Raw genomic sequence first — 21,248 nt, 5'->3', positions numbered from 1 at the left:
CCGCAGAGAATGGTTTCAAAGTGCCACAGGGCAGGGTTGGATGGGATACCGGGAAGAATTCCTGCCTGTGAGGGCAGGGAGGCTGAGGCACAGGGTGCCCGGAGGCAGCACTCACATGGTTGGCCAGTGGTTTACCAGTGTGGAGGTACGTAGCTGTAGGTGGGGGTTCCTTGAGCCCTGTACGTTGGCACGGACACTGGATGTGCTCCGATGGCGGTGTGTTGGGGGGTGGTCAACAAGGTTCCTGCAGGGACAGACAGACACTTGTCACGGAGCAGAGGAGCTGCCACTTGTGGGTGCAGCGGGGCAGGAAGAGCATCAGCTGCCTCCTTTTCCCTTTTCCCTTTTTTCCCTGATAATTCTTCTGCCTGCCAGACCTGATTCGAAGGTGTTGGACCCACATGATTGGGATCAGCAGCACCACAAACAGAGCAAGAACCCCTGAAGCTCCAGCAGATTTTCCATGCTACCTCTGGCCCTTCACCTGGAGGGTTTTCCTTGTTTTTTTCCCAGTGATCCTTGTCCCTAAAGACAGGAAGCAAAGCTGGCCACAACCTGCTGACATCTACCTGCGGAAAGCACTGGGCTAAACTGGGACAGCAAATCACTGCACAGATCTGAAACAAACTGGAAGGGATGAGGGATGCAAAGGGAGACGAGTTAAAAAACCCAACAGATCTCCATGGAAAATTAAGATGAGCCTTTTTTTTAAGTGTGCAGCCAGTCAACAGAGGGATTTTAGGTCAGAATTTGCACAGTGCTTCACGGGGAGGGAGGACACAGCCCTGGACTACTCTGTTCTGGGAGCAACTGGGTGCTTAAACCAAATTCTCAGTTTCTGGGTATCTCTCTGCAAATGTTACTAACGAAATTCTAACACATCCCACGTGCATTAATTACATTTATCCACTTCTCAATATAAGCAATCTCTCAGAGTGGTTCTTGTCACATCCAGGCTGCAATATCTCTGCTTGGAATAGGGATTGTGTCCCATTACAGACTCCTATTTCACAGCTAATGCAGATGCAAAAGGATGAATGATGCATTTTCTTGGCATAATTCAATATACAATCCCAAGAATTGTTAAGGAGAAAAATACAGGCTTTGGAAAAAATAAAACCAGCCCCTATCTTACTTAATGTGCTACTAATTGCAGTCAGAATCTGCATGTAAAATGTAGAGGAACCGGGATAGATAAAACAAGGTTACATTCATTTTGTCAGACAAAAACATGACCAAAAGTGTCTTTAAAAAAAGAGCTTGAGGGAAATACATCTACTTGAGGATGGACCAATCTGGTTATTCCTTCACTTAGGGAACAGACAGAGGAAGGGACAATGTATTTAAGGATACAGAACAATATATGTAAGGATACAGAACAATATATGTAAGGATACAGAATAATATATTTAAGGATATATAATTATATATCTAAGGATGCAGGAGTGAGCCAAACCAAAGGTCTCCTCTGCTGAGTCAGATGAGGATTTGGGGCAAATTACCGCATTTCTGCCTGCACAGGAGCAGTGCCCAGCAAACAAAACCAGCAGGCGAACCGAGGGTTGGGATGCACGGGGAATTTTTTTTTCCCAGGCCTCAGAGCAGGGGAAGGGCTCCGTCCTTACCTGCTGACATTGCCATGGTGGTGCCAGCCACCATGCCCATGGCCACGCCGTTGGTGCGGGGCGCGGCCACCGGGGCCGGGTAGATGGCAGAGGGGATGCTGTTGGGCTGCACCACCGTGGTGTGGTGGATGACGTGGGGCTGGGCCGCGTACACGGGCTGGGTGTAATAAGCTCCCTGTTGGAGAAGGGAAAAAGAAAAGCCACCATCATTCCAGGTTCTTTCCCAGCCTAAGGAGTCCTTGGTTCTGTGACTCGAGCTCTGACGAAGAGCTGGTGTTTCCATGGATGAGCTCCTGTGCTCATGATGCCTTGGGAGGGCTGAGCTGGAGCAGAGGCTGGGCAGAGTTACAGAATAAAGCAGGGATTTATGAAAAGGATCTCCTCCATGGATGCACCTTGGGCTGCACCCAAGATGAACCAAAATGGTCCCAAAATGCATGACCGCTCACAGGGTCTCACTTTTATAAGCTCTGCTCCATTTGCAGATTGCAGTTCATTGTCCAATTACAGCTTCAGATTATGAAGTCCCATTCTTCCTGTTTTCTCTCTTAATTTCACCATTGTTTTTGCTCTTAGGCCTGAAATTTGGATCATCCTTGGTCCCCAGCTAGAGAAGGAATTGTTTTGTCTCCCTATTCTGTGGAGAGAGCTTACCAACACTTAACATGAAGCTCAGAACTGTACACCTAGGCAGAATAGAATCTGAAAAATATGAAAGCTAAACCTCAGGCATCACCTAGAGACCTGAACCTGGGGATATGGGGAATGCATGGGGAGGGAATCAACAGTCAAGGAGTCAATCCATCCAGGACAAACCCTGCTGCCTCCCTTTGGTGGGATGAAACAGGGCCCGGACACAAATGACTGCTGGTGTAGAAAAGGAACAAGACATGTAAGCAAAGGACAAGCCATGGTTCTTGGATGATCCCAAGGTGCTTGGGTCCAGTATTGTGTCATCTTCTTGGGTTTCACACAGGGCTCCAAAATCCAGGCTGCCAAGGCTCACAGGGTTTTGAACAAGGGGGAGAAGGATGCATGGGAATAGAAGGAGCCAAGAGGAAAAGAAGAAAAAGCTTCACATAGTATGAAGAGCCTGAAATGAGGAGATGCACAAGGGAGAGAACTGCTGTCCCCATGACAGGCAGCAGCACTGTAAGGACCTGCAAACCAGGCATGGGAGGAAAGAAAACGGATGTGAATCAGCAAAAGGGAGATTTTACCGTGCATTAGTGAAAGCCCCATTAGAGAACCTCTGAAGGTCTGGATTAAGGGGAGAAGGAGGTGCAGAGCAACTATTCCATCACTTTCTTTCAGGAGCTACAAATGCTCACAGGACAAATGGCACATTCTGTGGCTGGGGCGTGGCCGAGGGGACAGGAGGTGGCACCTACCTGGGTGTACAGGTTCTGCTGTGGGTAGGCACTTCTGATGGGGTACATCGCGGTTTGGTACGGGTTCGGAGACGGCGAGTAGGGAGGAGGGGCGTTGTTGCTCTGGGTCGGTGGCACCTTGTAGGGAGTCCCCGCGGTGTACCCTGCCACAGACACAAGAGGGGTGCCAGTCAGGGCCTGGAATGGCTGCTCAGGGCTGGCAGGAGGGCTGGGAGAAGCCATTCCCTGACCCCGAAGACTGCGTGGGATGGAGAGGAGAAGGCAAGGCTCCACCCAGCTAAAACACTCAAATATATTTAACTTATTTACTTAAATATATTTAACTTATTTACTCAAATATATTTGGCTCAAATATATTTAGCTTATTTACTCCACCAGTGCTCAGCAATTAGAGAAGGCCAGGATTTCAAGTCTAATATCCCACATCATCCTCCAGGCACTGAAACAGGGCGAAGAACACACAGAGCTTTTAGAGCTCCCGCCTGATTACTGCAGATTGGAAAAATAGGTGTTAATTAACAAGGGGAATAGCTGTGACTCTTTTCCTCACTCACATTAGCAGGAGAGCACCCATCTTCGAATGAGAAGTGGAAAAGGTTTGAAATATTGATCAGAGCAGAAGTGCAGCCTCCTCCATTAGGACTCCTCCAGGAACCCAGCAGCAGCCACAGACCAACCAACCTCCTGGTTTTACATCTAATGGATTTTTTTCTCTATTCTGAACTCGTTTTTTCAAACAAATACCTCAGAGGCTGCCAGTTCTCAGTGTCACACTTCATTTCTGAGGGGTGTCTAGAGGTGTGGACCTGCTCAAGCCTGTGTGGTTGCACCACTTTGAATACCAAGACTTGCAGTGTTTCCTGACTGATGAATCACGGACAGTTTATCTCCTATATTAAAAAGGCATTAAAACATAATAACCCAGGCAGATGTAATCTGCTGTGTTTATAAACTGGGGAAAAAACACAACAACCTGCAGGTAAAACAATGTGAAAACAAGGTTTAATGACACAAGATGATAGAGGCTCCTCTCTGTCTGGCACATAATTTTAAAACCTAATTATGACTAACACCTTATTAGGATTAGGCTGGCGTGGCCCGTGCTGCTGCCGCTTTGTGGTTCAGCAGCAGCGAGCCTTTAAGCTCCATCTTCTATTAAAATTGCTGATTAAATCCCTCATGTCACTCGAGAAATCTCAGCCTTATTGATCCTGCAGCTCACAAGTGCCCTGGATTGCACAGAAATGTTTTTCTATAAAAGGCTTCTTGTGGGGGGAGAAGAGCTCAGTGGGGAATTTTGTGTTGCCGTCGCCGCTTGTTTCCAGGGTTCACCACGAGCAGGATTCCTCACTTGGGCAAGGAACTGACAGAATGTCCACAATTCTGCCTCTCTGCCTCCCTCAGGTGAAGCCCCACCTGCAGAGCTGCCTTCAGCCCTGGGGACACAGCAGAAGAACATGGAGCTGCTGGAGAGAGCCCAGAGGAGGCCACTGAGATGTTCCGAGGGCTGGACCATGCCTGGTGTACAGCCCCTACCCCAAGGAATGGTAGGGCCATCCTTTTCCCAAGAGAAAGTCTCCCAGAGGCTTTTAAAAGATTTATTTTTAATAACTCTTTTTGTAAAAAAATATATTATATTTCTTCCTCTCACCTTGTTGTGTAATTGATTGAATTTAGTAGGAAAATGGAGTCTGGAGTAGCTGTAAGGTGAGGAACACTCTGACCCCACAGCACTCATGCCCCAGATTAAGCAGGGGCCAGAGGACACCCCACATACCAGGGAGAGCATCCCAAGGTTTATCAGGGAGCTTATCAGCCCTCCTGGAGGCACTACTTATCCTCTTCAGGGATGAGATGACAAGGCTGCACTGGAAAAGCCTGTTTGACTGTGATCCCTCAATGGCATCTCCTCCCCCTTCTCCTGGGTTACAAGGTGGGAGTTTCAGCAGTGTTCTTTGAAAATCAGGCTTTATTGTGGAATTCTTTCAGTTTTAAGGGAATGGGGAATAATGTCCCTTTGGAGATAAATACCTGTCAACAACCCCAGGTTGCTCCCAGGGATCAAACACTCAGCTAAGAGAGAGGTTTCACCTTCTCCACTGGAATTCCTCCTCTGCAGGAGCAGCAAGAGGATCAGTACTCTCCTTTTCATGATCCTTCATGGTTTTAATCCATCAAAGCCAGGCTGGATGGGGCTTGGGGCAACCTGGTCTTGTTCAAGCTGCCCACAGGGCTTGTAGCAAGATGGGGTTTAAGTATGTCACTCCCAACCCAAACCAGTCTTTGATTCTGTGATCCCAAATACCCCTGTCCACAAATCAGTCCCCAGCAGGGGAGGCAAACAGACACGAACCAACCCAGCAGCCCCCCAGAAGGAAAGTTTATTTACTGAAAGCTGCAGAAGAAGCCTGGTAGGTTCTGTTCTCGGTGCCAGCGTCCACCGGGAGGTGGAAGGTGCCCTCGGTGGCACAGGACGAGGAGGTCTGGGGCCAGGCCTGCTTCATCAGAAGTGTGGCTGGAGTGGAGACAGAGAAGAGGTGTCACACAGACAACTTCCCACACTTATGTCACCTTGGAATCACCTTGTTAATCTCTTCCCTCCAGGTTCCTACCCCTGAGGTGCTGAGTCCCACGGAAGGGACTTCACAGCCCCTTCAGGGCTTGGAAATCTTCCTGGAGTCCCTGGGCTGAGCAAGGATGTTCCACACCCTCCACACCTGCTCAGACTCTGAATTAACCCTCTCTGAAGGTACAGCTCTAAATCTGCAGTGTCACAGGGCTGCAAGGTGGGAATGATTGGGATCAATCCTCTGGACTGGGGAGGCTGAGGAGGAATTGGCACTGGGGCCACAGCCTGCAGCAGCACAACGCATCCCAGTGGATGGAAATCCACCTCCCAGAGAGTGCAGGGAAGCAGTGCTGCAGGTCTGCTGCTCCACGAAGCCCTCCTGAGGCTCTCCCAGACTCAGACAGGAATGGGGAGCACAGAGGACACGCAGCAGTGCTGCTTTGCTGGCCATCAGCAGCTGTGGGAGATGCTCATGGGAGTGAGATCCACCCGGAGATGTGGAACCCTGCTCCTCCCTCCCCCAACAGAAAACCAGGAGCTTTGTGGGAAGTCAGAGATTCAAGCCCAATTTCTCCTCCACTCAGTCACTGATCATTTTCTGCTCCAAGTGTCTGCCCTCTCCCAAAGGTTTGGGAGTTATTAAGGATTTCCAGGCTGCCTTGCTTTATTTTCCATGCTAGGCTGCACTCAGGAACATCGCACTGGAGAGCAACTCCCAGTGCTGCCACAGAAACACTCCCTCACTTATGCTTTTATTCAGAATCAGATTCACTTTTGCCTCTGGATTTCACAGAGGTTTTAATTTCTGAGACTGATGAGACAATTCATTCCAGTGTTACACGAATCCTTCCTCTGTGGTTTTCCCTCTCCACATTAAACCTGCCACAAAATCAAGGCAATTTGGGTTGGAGATGGCTGGGAGACTGTCAAGGCTCTGCATGTTCTTTATTAAATCATGGATCCTCAGAGAATCCATCACTTAAAACTACACAAAAGATGGACCAAGGAGGCTTCCAGGAACATAAATACCTCCTGGTCCTTTGCAATAATTCACAGGGATCACAATCCAGCCATGACTATCCAATATTCATTTAAGGGCTACCTCTAACCAGTGTCTTCTGGATTTGGTTTATCATCTCACCTAAATATAAATAAAATAAAGAGTTCTTATTAATTATCAGTTTCTATCCCATGACATTCCCACACAGATCCCTGATTTCTGAGGCTGGTTTCAGTCCTGCTCTGGAAGGGCACTGCTGCAAAGCCATCACTTCTGCCCTGCATTATTAATAAACACAGCTCCAGCCTCAGCCAGCCTCCACGAGCAAAGTGTGTGTCCTACTTTCATGAAAAGAAAAAGGGAGGCTTTAATGAAGGAAGTTAAAACAAAACAACCACGAGCAAGACAGAATGCCTGCGAGGGAACATGCACCAGGCTTAATGAAGACATACATAATTTTATTTTTTTTAATTGTGTCTGCAGCAGAGTGATTTTAGATGCTCATTTCTGCATACTTAAAAGGGATTTGTTAAGAACAGTGTCCTAAAACACCAGGCTTATTGCAAGCATGAGTTTGCAATGATGGTGTTTTGCCTTGTGTCTCTTCCTCTAAAAACTGTGGAAAATGCAGCAGAAAAATCACACAAGGCAGGAATTGGAAATGGAATGGAAAGGAATTGATAGAATTCCAGAATATCCTGAGTTGGGAAGGATCAACCAGGATCATCCAGTCCAACTCATGCCCTTGCTTGTAGGGCTCCTGTGGAATAATCTGGGGAATAATTTAACACCTTTTGGGCTCAAACAGCAGCAAATATCCACTCAAAACCTGGCACTGGGAGAGGGAGAAATCAAGACTGGCTCCAGTCACCATTTCCCTTTCCTCAACAGAGGACTGGACCAAGGGGACTCCAGACTTCTCCAAGTTCCTCTCCTTGTTTCCCTCTGATGCTGTTGCAAAGCTTAGGTCACTACATCATTTAATTTCCTATGTGGATCCCAGGATTTTGGGAACCACGAGGTCAAGAGAAGAGCATGAGGCATGGCTGAAGCATCAGGGAGTGTTTGGAGAACATCAGGGACAAAAGCAGGTGGGATTTGAAAACTGGAATTATCTTCACTCAGGGGTTGATCTCCCACCAAGACTTTGCAGGGAATCCACCAAAATTCATGAGGTTTGAGGCAAGAAACATCTGAGAGGGAGCAGGAGCATCTTCAGGGTGGAGCAGAGAAGGTGATCAAGCTGGGACAGAATGGTTCTGTTCAAGAGCCCTTCCTTGCAGGTACCTCCCAAGAACTCAGAAACTACAAGCTCTTCCCAGCCTCTGTTCCAAGCAGTATTGAGGGGCACCTTTCCCTGGGTAATCTCCATCTGGAGAATCAGATGAACCCTTGGTTTGTGACTGCTTTTTAGTGAGCTGGAGGGATTTCTGCCAGCAGGAACACCTCCTGCCCAGCCTGGGAGCTTTGGAACAGGACCTTGCCCAGGGATGGGAAGTTCAGGAGCAGTTATTCTGCTGGGAACATGCAGCACCTCTTTCATTTTTAGACTCAATGTATAAAATCCCTTAAAAACATAATTAGAATTAGTCTGCTGTTTGAGAAGTCCAGGATTTGAACCCCCAAGCTGATTCCCAGTGTGTTTGAAGGACACCAGGAGCACATTCCTCTCCAGGCTTTTTCCAGCCTCCTGTGTGACAGCAGCTCCTTCAATTTGAGGAAACACTCTCTGTACTGATGATGGTTTTAGCTCAGCCACTGAACCACAGAATTAGCTCAGCCCAGTTCCATTTAACACAGTTGAGGATGCTGTCACTCTATCACATGTCCCCACTGCTGGGAGATTTTATGGCACTTCTTTTCCATCAGTTAGCTCCCAAAGTATCTTATTTTTTTTTCCCTCCTGGAAGTCTGCTTTCCATTGAGAAGGGACCACTGAGTGTGGTGCTGGGAGGGCCTGAGCAGCAGAGCCTGCTCCTGCTTCCCAGAGTGGTTAAAATGGTTTAATATCCTGCTGTGACATGAAATGGTATTGATTTCAAGAGCTGTAAAAATTGTTTAGAGCAGAACCACTGAATGGTTTGGGTTGGAAGGGACCTTAAGGACAATGCAGTTCCAACCCTGTGCCTTGGCAGGGACACCTTTACCTAAACCAGGTCTCTCCAACTTGGCCTCAAGATTTACAGGAAACTCTATGAAAAGTTTCAGCATTTTCATTCCAATTTCAATTTCTGAATTTTAATCTTCATAGTTTCCTTGCTAGTTTAGTGCTTAGCTGTGTTGACCACTGGAAGGTTTTTATTCTCCATGAAAATTGACCTGTCAGCTCTCTGACCATCAGGAGATTTCCAAGATGGAAATTATTAAATGGTGTCTAAGATGTACAAGAAGCAATTCAGACCCCCCCAAAAATCCCTGTCCTTCAGTGATTTGGGGTTTCCTCTCACTTGGGTGTTCCCCTGGCCATGTGCCCACTCAGTGCAGGAGCTGCTACCTGCACAACTGGGGACAAGTGACATTTTATAATATCCAGGCCAAAATGCCAGAATGCTGCAGTATTTACATTCCTGGCTGAGCAGGGAGGACACTGCCAGCCTCTGGGAGGACAAGCTACTAATAAATTTATGGGCTTTTTCTTATTCTGTGGAGTTGTTTTCATTTAATTCCTCCAGTGTTTTATCCTTCAGGGGAAAGGAGGGTGGCCAGCACAAATCCAGGGGAACAAAAATTGTTTCATGTTCCATGTTAAGGCTTTAATGGGAAGAAATGCAGCTAAAGACCTTATTAAAAGCACATAAACCCAAACAAAACACAACAGATCCCTTCCAGAAACATCCACAATAAACAGTTTTATGGAATATGTGTAAACTGTGATGTGGAGAAGACAAAACCAAAAGATTTTGGCAACAAACCCCTCATTCCTGTTTCATCAGCCTTGGAAAGCATCTGAGCCTGGGGATCCACTGATTTTATGACAACTGGGAGATTGAAAACTTGGCAATTAAGGGGGAGAGAGGGTTTAGCAAGACTGGCACAAAGTCCAGCTTTGTGCTCCTTATGCAAGCTCAAAAGGCAGCTTCATTTGGAAGTGCTAAAACCCTGCAGCTCTTCTGAGGCAAAACCACTCAAAATAAACATCTCAAGCAACCAAAAGCAGAACTGAAGGGTGAGATATTATTTTTCATCTCCAGCGTGCGCTTGGAAATGGATGAGCAGGGAATGTTTTCAGGCTTTCTCAGGGTTTTTACCTGGGGCGTAGCCGGGGCTGCTGGTTGGGTACATGTTGGGATTGTAGGCTGGGGCAGCAGTGGGATAGCCTGTTGGATAACCTGAAAGGAGAGGAAAACAGCAGTTAGGGTTTTATCAGTCCAGCAGGGATGGCAGCCCTGAAAAGCAATAAACAACCTGGGTGAGCACACAGGGAAAGCACAGGTGGATTTTCTGGGGACATGAATGTGCTCCACATGTGACATCATCAATATTTAATCTTTATTCCTGTAAGAAACAAGGATCAGAATGCAGGATGCAGGTGTGCTCACTGTGCTTTGGAGAAAACTGCTGGGAAAATCCATACTCTGAGCATGGAATTCATGTAGAAAACCCCACCAGCACAGCAATACTGGAAAGGTTTTCCCGGGCTGTGTGGCAGCACTTTGGAGAGCTCAGCACTCCCAGTAAGCAGAGTTTCTTGCTGAAGGGAAGGCAGGGATCCTGCAGGAAAACATGCCAGCCTTGGATTCACCCATGGCTGCACAAGTGCTGTTCCCAGGAGGGCCCTGATCACCTGCCAGGCCACCTGGAAGGACCCTCTGGAGCCACTCAGGGTTTAATGGGCATCTTCAGCTTGCATCAGCCTCACTGGAGAGGTCAGAGGGAGTTCAGGGGAGCCGTGTGATGGAAGTGGGGCGCTGGAAATCGTGGCACACCCCAGAGCCTGTGTGCACCCACGCAGTGCAGGTGTCCAGCATCCAGCTCCTACTTCACTGGAAATTCCTGTCCTCTGTGGAGAGCACAGACACAACCCCTGCACCTCAGTCTGCTCCTTTCCCACAGAACCACACAATTCCTGAGCTGGAAGGGACCCCAAGGATCATCCAGCCCAACCCCTGGCCCTGCACAGACAACCCAAATCCCTCCCTGGGCAGCCCTGGGAGCTCCTGGAGCCCTGTGGGGCTGTGCCCATTCCCTGGGGAGCCTGGGCAGTGCCAGCACCCTCTGGGGGAAGAACCTTTCCCTAAAATCCAACCTGAACCGGCCCTGGCACAGCTCCAGCTGCTCCCTGGGGTCCTGTCACTTCTCATCATTTTCTTTTCATTTCCTTCAGTTTTTTGCAGGTTTTCCCTACAGAAAAGAGCAACACCTGAACAACTCCATCCTCCTTAGGTGCTGCTGAGTAAATCCCCCTGGCAGAGGGAACAGGACACGTTAACCCTGCTCTGCTGGTGGACAATTTTGGCTGTGCTGAGCGTCACCACCCGGTTTATCTGCGTGTCCCCTTGGCCAGCATCCCAGAGCAGAGCCAATGCCATGGCCCTTGGAGATGTTTCCATGCCAAGCCCCACTGACACTGCCTGTTGGCTGCCAGCAAAGGCTGGAAGGAGGTAATTAGCAGTGGATTTACACCCATCTTTTTTAATGTTTTATTTTATTAAATAAAAGCCAGCGTGGGTCTGTACTCCCCTCTTCTGAGCACCAAGAGAGCCACAGCACAGTCCCCCCTCCCACACCCCAAATCCCACTGCTCCCAAACCCTGGCACCACTGACTTCTGTGGCAAAATGTTGAGGTTCATTTGAATAAATCTAATTCAACAATCATGGCCACTGTACTGGAATAAATGACTGGATGTTCTACCCTCTCATTTTCATCAGTGATATATTTGGCTTCTAAATCAGGTTAATTATAAATTGCTGTAGTTAATGTTGGATAAGCAGCAGTTTAACAGATTTTTTTGTTGTTTTTAGGCTACACAGAACTCTGTTTTCATCGTACCAGGAATATCTAAACCCTATCAGCAATCAAGAAGCTCCTTAGAAAGTTATTTGCAGATCCAGTGATTGCAAGCAGAGCATTAATGATGAGGATCTTAAATCAGAAATATCCCTCTCTCAGTTCATTAGAAGACAACCATGTCTTTTCCAGGACATTCATTGCTCCACACTCTTCCTGTTTCCTCCTGACAATCTGGCCAGGGGTGCTAAACCAACTCCAGCTCACTTCTTGTGTGTTTTCCTGTGTTTCTTCGTGGGGTTTTACCTTCTTGGCACATGGTTTGGTGGAATCCCAGACTGGCTGGGGTTGGAAGGGACCTCAAAGATCATCCCAATTCCCTGCCACGGGCACAGATGATGATGGCTCTGTGTGCCATGGTGTTGGGAAGTCACGTTTGCAAGGGATCTAGATGACAGGCTCTTGGAGCTCCAAGAGGTTCTTCTGACCTTTGCTGCTGGAAAATCCCCCCAAATAAGCCCTGAATCCCACAAACTGCTGCAGTCTCCAGTAATAATCCTTAATTTCCAGCCCTCAGTCACCAGCCATGACAAACACAGTCCTGTGTTGTCACAAATGTTTCACCTGTTCCCCCTGAGATGCCACCAGCACTTACCCACTGTCAAAATCAGGAAAAAAACCTCCTTTACTCGTACCAAAATTTGCAGCATTGGGGTTATACCTTAAAAAAAGAGCCTGAAATAAGTCAAACCACAAGAAAAGTGAGGGTTTGGGTAAGATTTTCCATCCAGCTGAGTACTGAAGGATTTATTTCAGGCAGATGGAGGCAACTCCATGTGTATTTATAGAATCACAGAATTGTTTCACTTGGAAAAGACCTTCAGGACCATCAGGTCCAAGCCCACCCCAGCACTGCCAAGGCCACCACTGACCCATGTCCCCAAGTGCCACATCCACACCTATTTTAAAACCCTCCAGGGCTGGGGACTTACTTGGTCTTTCTCCTTTTTTTGGGGTTTAGTTTCTGCTTGCCAGGACTCTTCCTTACTGTGGTATCTTTTGTTTTGTTGTTCTGAAGGTAAGCTGTGGCTGGATTTGGATTCATTTTGGCTCAAATAAATGTGATTTCTATCAAGGAAGCTTTAATAGCTTTGGACGCAAAAAGAAGCCCTGCTCTGCACTGTCTTCCACTGTGATCTCATAAACTTTGATAAGTGCTGACCTCCAGCAAGAAAACTTGTCCTTTCTATTTTAAGGCAAAGCAGAGATGGGAAAGGTACAGGAAAATTAGTGTGGATTGCTCCTTTTTTTTTGGACACAGTGACAAATAAGAAAGCAGCAGAATCTGGGGCAATTTGTGCCAGAAGAAACATGCCTGGAAATTCCCAGCACTCAAAATCCAGCAGGTTTAAAAATACATGAGGCATTTTTCATTTAGCAGGGCCTGTTGTGATTGGACAAAGGGAAAGGTTTCAAACTGCAGGAGGGTTGATTTAGATTAGACATGAGGAAGACATTTCTTACAATGAGGGTGATAAAACATTGGCACAGGGTGCCCAGAGAAGCTGTGGCTAACCCTGGATCCCTGGAAGTGCCCAAGGCCAGGCTGGACATTGGGGCTTGGAGCAACCTGGGATAGTGGAAGGTGTCCCTGCCCATGGACACTGGGTGATTTTTAAAAGGTCTCTTCTGACTCAAAACTACTCCACAATCCTATAATTTTTATATCCTGTTGGTTTTGGCTCTTCTTTATCCCCCAGATAATCCCAAATCAGCTCCCACATGGAGCTGTGCTCCCCCATGATTGTCCCCATGCCTTACTTTCCCTTGGGTACAAAACAAAGCCTGGATCCAAGAACCAGGAATGATCTCAGGAGAGGTGACAACACCAAAGCATGCAGCATCCTGCTCTGATTTTCCCCCTGGAAAACCCAAGACACCTCCTGTAAATTCCTGCTCCTGCTGCTGCCACTGCTCCCCTCCTGCCATGTCCTGCCTCGTCACCTTGAATGAAAAATAACAGCAAGAGGCTCAAACCCACTTGACATATAATGTCAGGAACAGACAGAAAATATCCTTTACTTCCTATGCATCTGCACATGACAGGACTCTGTCTCTGCTGGGCTTGAGGCCTCGCAGAAGGAAAGAAAATGAGATGAAAAATATTGAACAAAATTTATTAGATTCCTCGTAGCAGAAATCTAAAGTTGTTTTGCGGCTTATTTTAATTTAATATCATCCCCACAATCAATAGGAGTAAGAAAGGCAGTGTTCATTTAATCTCCTCCCCAGGGAAAGCACACAGCACTCCAGCTCTGGGAAGCACTGGCTGAGCTGCTTTAAAAAATCACCACACAATAACTGTGCAAAGCAAAAGGCACACGGGGCTGCATCAAGTAGGTATTTAAAAGCCATCTTTAATTTTTCATGTATTTTAAGTGTTTCTGTATCATTTAAATAACACCCAAGCCATGACAATACACAAGTGCTAAAGCTCTGAAGGTTCTCTTGGAATTCTTGAAAGAGAATTTGCTTCTCTTTGGCTACAGAGCCCCTGCTTGGTCCATGGTCTCAGCCCCCCACCCACTGGGAATTGTCACCTCCAACACCGAATTCCAGATTGTGCCATTTCACTTTTTCAAGAGCAGTTTCATTGACCATTATCTGATCAAGGCCTTAATTGCTATGAGCAGCTGACATTAATTTACAAGACAAAATATTTCCCCTCCATTCTTTTCCTTCACCAGCCTCCAGCAGCACAGACTCCTGAAAGTGGCCATGTCACAAGGATTTTTACAGGATGATAAAGTCCCTTATCTAAGGGCAGGACAAAGCACTGTAAAACCACACTTCAACTCCTTGAGCTGCCAAGGACTCCCAGCTCCACAATTGCTGCAATGGAGAGCTCAATTAACCACCAGCAATCCCTGGAAGGAGAAGCCAGGCAGCCACACAAACCTGTGGCAGTATTGCTCTGAGGTGGGTAAATATGAGATAAATTTAGATAATATGAGGTAAATTTGCTGCCCAGGGCACAGGTGAGTCCCCATGCCTGAAGCCACGTGGATGTGGTGCTTGGGGTCAGGGTCAGTGGTGGCTTTGGTAGTTCTGGGGACATAGCTGCACTCAGTGGTCTTGGAAGGTTTTTCCAACCTGGTTCTGTGCTTCTGTTTTACCAATCCTCCCTCCAAACCCCGTTAGCCACTGTCCACCCCTTTGTTTCTGATGAGTGACAGCTTTGAAGCTGCAGCAGCCCCAGGAACATTTCTGCTTTATGATCACCTCCTCGGGTCAGCCAGATGGAGCCAAAGCATTTTCCCCTGCAAAACACTTTCATGTTCTATTTTAAGCCCATCCAGCATTTCTCATTCTTTAGTGCCCAGCCCTCAGAAACTCTTCAAAAACAGGATTTACAAGCACCTTCTCAGGACAAAAACGTGAGAAACTTCATTCCTTCAACTGCTCGCAGCTGTAAATCCCTTTCGAGCGGAGCAATTGGGGATTTATTCCTGCAGAAAATCACACGTTGGGAAATGAATGATGTGCAGATTTGGTACTTGAGGAATTACCCCAGAAGTGAGAAATGAGAGAGCAGACACCATGTAGGCTCCCTGGCACAGCTCCACTGAAGCCTCCACCAGCCAGACTCGCAGGAAAGGCTCGGGAACGTTGATTGCTGGGAGCAGTGACACCGGAAAGAACGTGCCTGGAGATGTGATGGGGAGGGGACACAGGGAAAGGAGCTGAGGAGGACATCTGGGAACTCCTCCTGCAGAGGAAACCAGCCTCCAGAGATGAAGAGCTCCAGCATTCCCCAAAGGACTCGCAGCAGGGGTGGCACCAAAGCTTGCTCTCCCATGGCATCGGCCGATCTCATTCCAGAAGGATCTTCCCAGCCTGCCTGGCTCTTCTCACAGCTGCAGAGCTCCAGGCTGTGCATCTCTTCCTGCCTTTTGGAATATCCCACAGTGGGATTGAGGGAGGTGACCTCTGAGCAGCTTCTTACACAGGGAAGTGCAGACCTTCCCTGCTCAGTGGGAACTGTTTAAAACATCTCTGGGTGAATCCTGCTCTGCCAGCTCAGGGCAGGGAAGATGGGATAACCTTTCCTTCCTTCCCTCATCACACAGATCCATTTGACACATTTCCATGGCAAGTTCTGCCCAAACCTCTCCTGATGCCCCTAGAAGCAGGCAGGTAGATGCACCTGGATGCTGCAGGAGCCCAGGGGCTGGAGCAGCTTTCATTTCCCACTGATCATCCCACATAAGCACAGCCATCCCATCACTCACTCACCTCCTTGCCATGAAACTACTCCAGCCCACTCATGCTAAACGCGTGTAAAAATAGAGGAAAAGCTGAAAGCAAGGGTGGGACTGTTCTGAAGAGCAAGTTAATGGATGGTTGAGAATCCAGCATTTCTGAAGGCTCTGAGGATAATAAATGCATTTGTTCCCATGAAAAAATGCCACCCCCTTATTACTGTTTCAAGCCTCATCAGCCCAAGAGTGGAGCAGTCAAATGAATGTGGATGCACCAGACACAGCAAGGTCTTTAAAAAAAGATTTGCTCTCACATTTGACAATCTTGCTTCTGGAGACCTTTTACAGTTGATTCTTTTTTTCCCTGAAGGGTCCTTCCCTTTATATAAACAGCAACTATTACACAGAGCCATGCAAAACCAACCTCCCACCGTCCCAGGATGCTCCAAGCCCTGTCCAGCCTGGCCTTGGACACTTCCAGGGATCCAGGAGCAGCCACAGCCTCTCTGGGCACCCTGTGCCAGGGCTCACCACCCTCCCAGGGAGGAATTCCTTCCCAGTATCCCATCAGTCCAGCCCCACATTCCCAGGATGGTGAGGACGTTACAGAGGGGAGGAGGCTCCCCAGGAGGGGAGGCAGCTCTGGGCTTGCAGAGCAGAGGATAGGAGGGAAGAGTGCAGCTGCTCTCTGGTGAGAAGATGTCTGTGCCTCCTTCTGCCTCCTTCCTCTCCCTGCCCAGGATCACAGCTTGATCAAATTCCATTTGTGTGCATAAGGAGTTTTCCTTAGGGCTTATCCACATTTCACATGGTGAGCACAAGGCTTGGAGCCCAAGGATGGGCGCTCCACAGGCATCACCCTTCACACAACTGCAACCCCACAGAGAAACCCAACCACCCCAAAATCCCCACAAACCCCAGAGGGATCTGGCAGGGAATATTGCAGAAAGCACTGCTGACAGGGCTGGGAGTGGCAAAGAGACCTCTGATGGGGACAGAACCTCCAGTGCCTGGCAGGACAGCTGGGGCACGTGGCCCTGCCTGTCTGTCTCCATCCCACAGGGTCACAGTGTTGACACAACGGGGTCCTGCCTGCCCGCAGGAGCTTTTCCCAGCTGGAGGTCAAAGGCAGATGGATGGATGGATGGATGATGGATGGATGGATGGATGGATGGATGGATGGATGGATGGTGAGACCTCGCTGCCCTGAGGAGCTGCAGAATCCCAGCTGCTTCCTGCTGGGAATTTGGCTGGCCAAGAGATGATTTTGCACAGAGCTCTGAGCTCTTCCACGGGACTTTGTGGTTGCACCATGCCACACGTCAGCTGGAAGCTGTTTCCTTCATCATGCCAGGAATGAGGAGAATTACAAGCCTAAAAAGATATTAAGGAAGTGACAGAAGCACTGGTTTGGACACACATTGCCCTGATTTTCTCTTGCTCAGACCAAACTTGCTTTCAGACCAGTTTTTTAAGGCTCAATACAGCTGCAAGCTGTTGGACAAAAGAGATTGTTCCATTCTTATTTTAATTCCACCTCAGTTTTACTTCCCACTTACATCCAAACCAAACCTCCTGCCTTACTGCAGCTGTCTGGGTAAAGGATGTGTTTGGATGAGCAAAACTCATCCTGAAAACTAGGATCAACTGTCCAAAAATATTAGAGAGATTGTTGACTGCTTAGTGCACACACTATAAATAAACCAGAGTGACAGAACTTGTCAGACTGTCAATCAATATCACTTCTGGGCCACAGACATGTGTCACATCCTCTCCAGTGTTCAGACAAGGCTCTGTGGGAAAGAAGTTCTGGAAAAGGGTTGAAGTTGTGCAATATTGATTCTCCTTGCAATGATTTGCTTCGTTCTGCCTTTGAAGAATCCCAAGTAGGGTAAGAACAGCCCCTACGGATAAAATAAAAGGGTTTGTTGCTCCACAGAAAGTGGAAGCCTGAGATAAAGAAGCTCCTTTGCAGTTTTTCTTAAATACTCAACTGTGGCTCAGCCTTATCCAATAATGCTCCCCAGGGAAATATTCATCTGGAAAGATTTAAAACAAATTAAGATGGCAGAAGAGTGCTCAGCTTGAGACAGACCATGTGGTATTGGAATCCCAGGATGGTTTAGGTTGGAAGGGACCTTAAAGCTCACCCAGTTCCATCCCCTGCCATGGGCAGGGACACCTCCCACTGTCCCAGGCTGCTCCAAGCCCCATCCAACCTCATCCTGGACCAGGAACGCCTTCATTTGCTTTTCAATCATGAATTTGCCATTCCCCTGAAGTTTTGGAGAGCCTCACCTGGATGCTCCTGCTCTGACAGAATTTTTATGGCAGCTCCAGAGGGGTGAGAAGATCCTTTCTGGAGGAGCTGGGAATGGAAATGCAGGCAGGACTCTGTGCTCTCCATGCCCTCAGGTTACACAAGATATTTACAATAATATTTACAATAATATTTACAATAACCCTTTGTGATGTCCAAAATGCACTTGTTCATCTGGCTAATTTTCAATCCATCCTTTTAGCTCTGCTCCCAAGCCAGGAGCTAAAAAGAGAATCAGTTCAAACCCAGTTCTTTGCCCTGTGGTCTGTGCAAAATCCTCTGTGCTTCCAGCTAGGGAAAGGCAACTGCTCCCCATTCCTGATGCCTTCCTAGATCCTGGAACTGGGAATTTGTCCCTGTTTTCTGTCTATTGTAATTTCTTTTTTCTGCCACATTGGCGTTTGTAACAACTGGGTACAAAATAGAATCCTGGAATGGTTTGGATTGAAAGAGGTGATGGCAAAAAGCTCCTGGCTTTTAGGTTTTTTTATTCCAAATACTTGAATTGAATTTACCAGGTTAGAATTGCCTTAAAAAACTATATTCCAGGTGTGTGGCCAAAGCCAAGGTGCCCAGCACTGCCCTGAGCATGATCAATAAATAACCCAACAGAAACAGCCTGGTAATTAATAAATTAATCAGTAATCCATCAATTAATTGACTAATTAAGTCTCTCTATAGCACAAACATAGTCCTGGCTCCTATCTCTGCTTTTTACACTCCACTTTGTCCTCTGGCACTGGCAGCATCCTCCTGATTTCATCTTTGATTCACACCCTTAAACAACATCTCTGGGGACACCAAATTTCCTATTTCAGCTCATTTTCATTATAATCAGCTCCAGAACAGTCAAAACAATGTTACAAATCAAATTACTGCCCCAAAGGGCCAGTAATTCAAAGTAGAAACGTCGTGATTTTCATTTGCAAAGCTAAAAATCCAAAATGATAAAATATTTTGGGTTACAAGAAGAGGCCAAATTCAAGGAAGACTCAGGTTTAGGGATCACAACAGCCTTAGATATTGAAATTTTAAAATGCTCATTAACTTTCAAATGTCCATATGGTATTTTGGACATTTTGGCCTCAGACCAGAGAAGGGAATTGCTCTCAAATCCATTGGCTATGGACAAACACAGCAGCAGATGGAGCACACGGAGAATATTAACAAAAGCAGGTTTTGGGTGTTAAAAGGCTTAATGGGTCTCTCACATGTATTTGGGCCAGGAGATGGGATTCAAATTATGCTTGGGGGAAGCTGAGAATCCCTAATATTTGAACTGGCAAAACTCCACAGTGCTGTTGGAAAAACGGCTCTGGTGGAAATAAAATCTGATTTCACCAGCTTGGAAGTGCAAAGGTTCTGCCAGAAAGGCAGCAGGGACACAGTGATCCCACAAAGATCCCTTATCTCAAGGTTTTGGTTACTGATTTTCCAGCCAAGAGCTGGGATGAGATTCTCTGAGTGTTCCACCTGACCTTTGAGAACCCCACCAGCTCCTGCCCAACTCACCAAAATCCAGGGAGGAAGAACAGCTCTGGAATAATGGGGCTGTGCAGAATTTGCTACTTCTGGTTCATAAAATGAATTTTTCAACCCCTAAAGAAGTGTAATAAACCATGTTCATGCCCTATAATCCCTCTTCTAAAACAAAGCCACAAACCCAAGCAATTTCTGGGAATACTTGAATTAAGAGTTATGTTTTTGCACCTGGTGTTCTGATAGAGCATCTCTTCAGAAAGCTTAGGGAGAAAAAAAATATATACAAAAAAGCAAATAGAAATCCTTTCCCTCCATCCTGTAAATATTTTATTCCTTACAAAAAGCCCAGAAGAAACTCCAAACGTAATAAACCCCATAGCTGAGGGGTGACAGCCTGGGATGTTTTAGCACAGTTTTCATTTGCTTGCTTTAAAACAAGGATTTCCACACTGGCCCAACTCAGCAAAGCAATTACTAATTAAGTAAATTACATTTTATGGTTGAGGTGCATCCTCCTGGTTGCTCAAGCAGGTAAAAAGTGATAAATTTGTGGCAGCTCCTCTTTTACTTGTTTTTTTAACAGAGGGAAGCAGGCAGGCTTGTTTAAAAAACAAAATCCCAAGATTTGTGTGGGGCAATTATTTCCCATAGATAACTGGGAGACCCCTGTGACTCTCAGGATGGATGGCAGATGGAGAGCGAGGCAGGAGGATGGAAAATGATTTCATGGAAAGGATTGTCCAGGCTGCTCAGGGAAGTGGTGGAGTCCCCATCCCAGGAGGGATTTCAAAAATGAGGCTGCTCAAAGCTCCATCCAACCTGGCCTTGGAGCCTTCCAGGGACAGGGGGAATTAAAGGCCCTGGGGGCACTCTCTGCCCCCTCATTTCAGAAGGGCAGTGTTGGGTTGTGTTTAGGGAATAGCTGTGATTTTAACATCCTCCAAGGATTTGGGAATTCTCTGCCGTGATCCTAGCAATCCTCTGAGGAATTCAATCCAGGAGCTGATTTCTCAGCAGGAACGTGGGGACCTGGCAAATCCAAAATGAGTCACTGTACTGCAGGTAGTGAGGCTGCCTTAAAATAACACATCCAGCGTGGCTGGGAAACAGCAAAAAGGATCAGCAGCTCCCTCCAGGAATAGCAAATTGGAGTAATGGACTGGGATGGAAAAGGGAGAGGGGAAAAGAGAGAAGCTCAGAAGTGAAAGGAATGAAAGGCACGATGTCGAGCAAAATAAAATCAGAGGGTTCACATCAGCCCCCTCCTGCACTGGGGGCTGCTGGGTTGACAAAATCAGCTTAAAAAAGGGAACATGACTAGTTATGATTTGGGACTGAGAATATCAGCAGCCTTTGGTTTTACCAGCAGAACCTGAGGGATGATTTAAGCAAGGAGTGAGAATAAGGAGAGGGAAGAGGCATCCAGGGGAATCTCTCAGATGGACTTAAAAATTTTTACCAAAAAAACATAACACCATATAAAACTGCCATTAATTCATGGCATCAAATACACTTCATAAAATATCATTTGGGGCACAAGAAACTGGAAATTAGCAATATATAAGTATGGATTATGGAGGGAATCATTGAATGCTTGGTGGAAAGGGACATTAAAGCTCTTGCAGTTCCCCCCCTGCCATGGGCAGGGAC

At 47.1% G+C, this 21,248-nt stretch overlaps 1 protein-coding gene across 4 annotated transcripts in view; it reads right to left on the bottom strand.

The window, feature by feature from the left end:
- FAM168A (family with sequence similarity 168 member A) overlaps window positions 1-21,248 on the bottom strand; it is a 125,446-nt gene that overhangs the window by 4,946 nt on the left and 99,252 nt on the right. For all 4 annotated transcript variants that reach the window (XM_039697078.1, XM_039697079.1, XM_039697080.1 and 1 more), the window contains 5 exons: window positions 9,834-9,914; window positions 5,406-5,531; window positions 3,017-3,159; window positions 1,626-1,800; window positions 116-244 (listed from right to left, as the gene is read on the bottom strand). In XM_039697078.1, the coding sequence (XP_039553012.1) occupies window positions 132-244; window positions 1,626-1,800; window positions 3,017-3,159; window positions 5,406-5,531; window positions 9,834-9,914 (638 nt within the window). In that variant the 3' untranslated portion in view covers window positions 116-131. The remainder of the gene's footprint in view (window positions 1-115; window positions 245-1,625; window positions 1,801-3,016; window positions 3,160-5,405; window positions 5,532-9,833; window positions 9,915-21,248) is intronic.

The sequence above is a fragment of the Passer montanus genome, unplaced genomic scaffold, assembly GCF_014805655.1.
Source record: "Passer montanus isolate IOZ18808 unplaced genomic scaffold, ASM1480565v1 scaffold116, whole genome shotgun sequence".
Taxonomy (NCBI): domain Eukaryota; kingdom Metazoa; phylum Chordata; class Aves; order Passeriformes; family Passeridae; genus Passer; species Passer montanus.
Note: the sequence above shows the minus strand (reverse complement) of the source record. Positions and strands in the feature narration are given on the sequence as shown.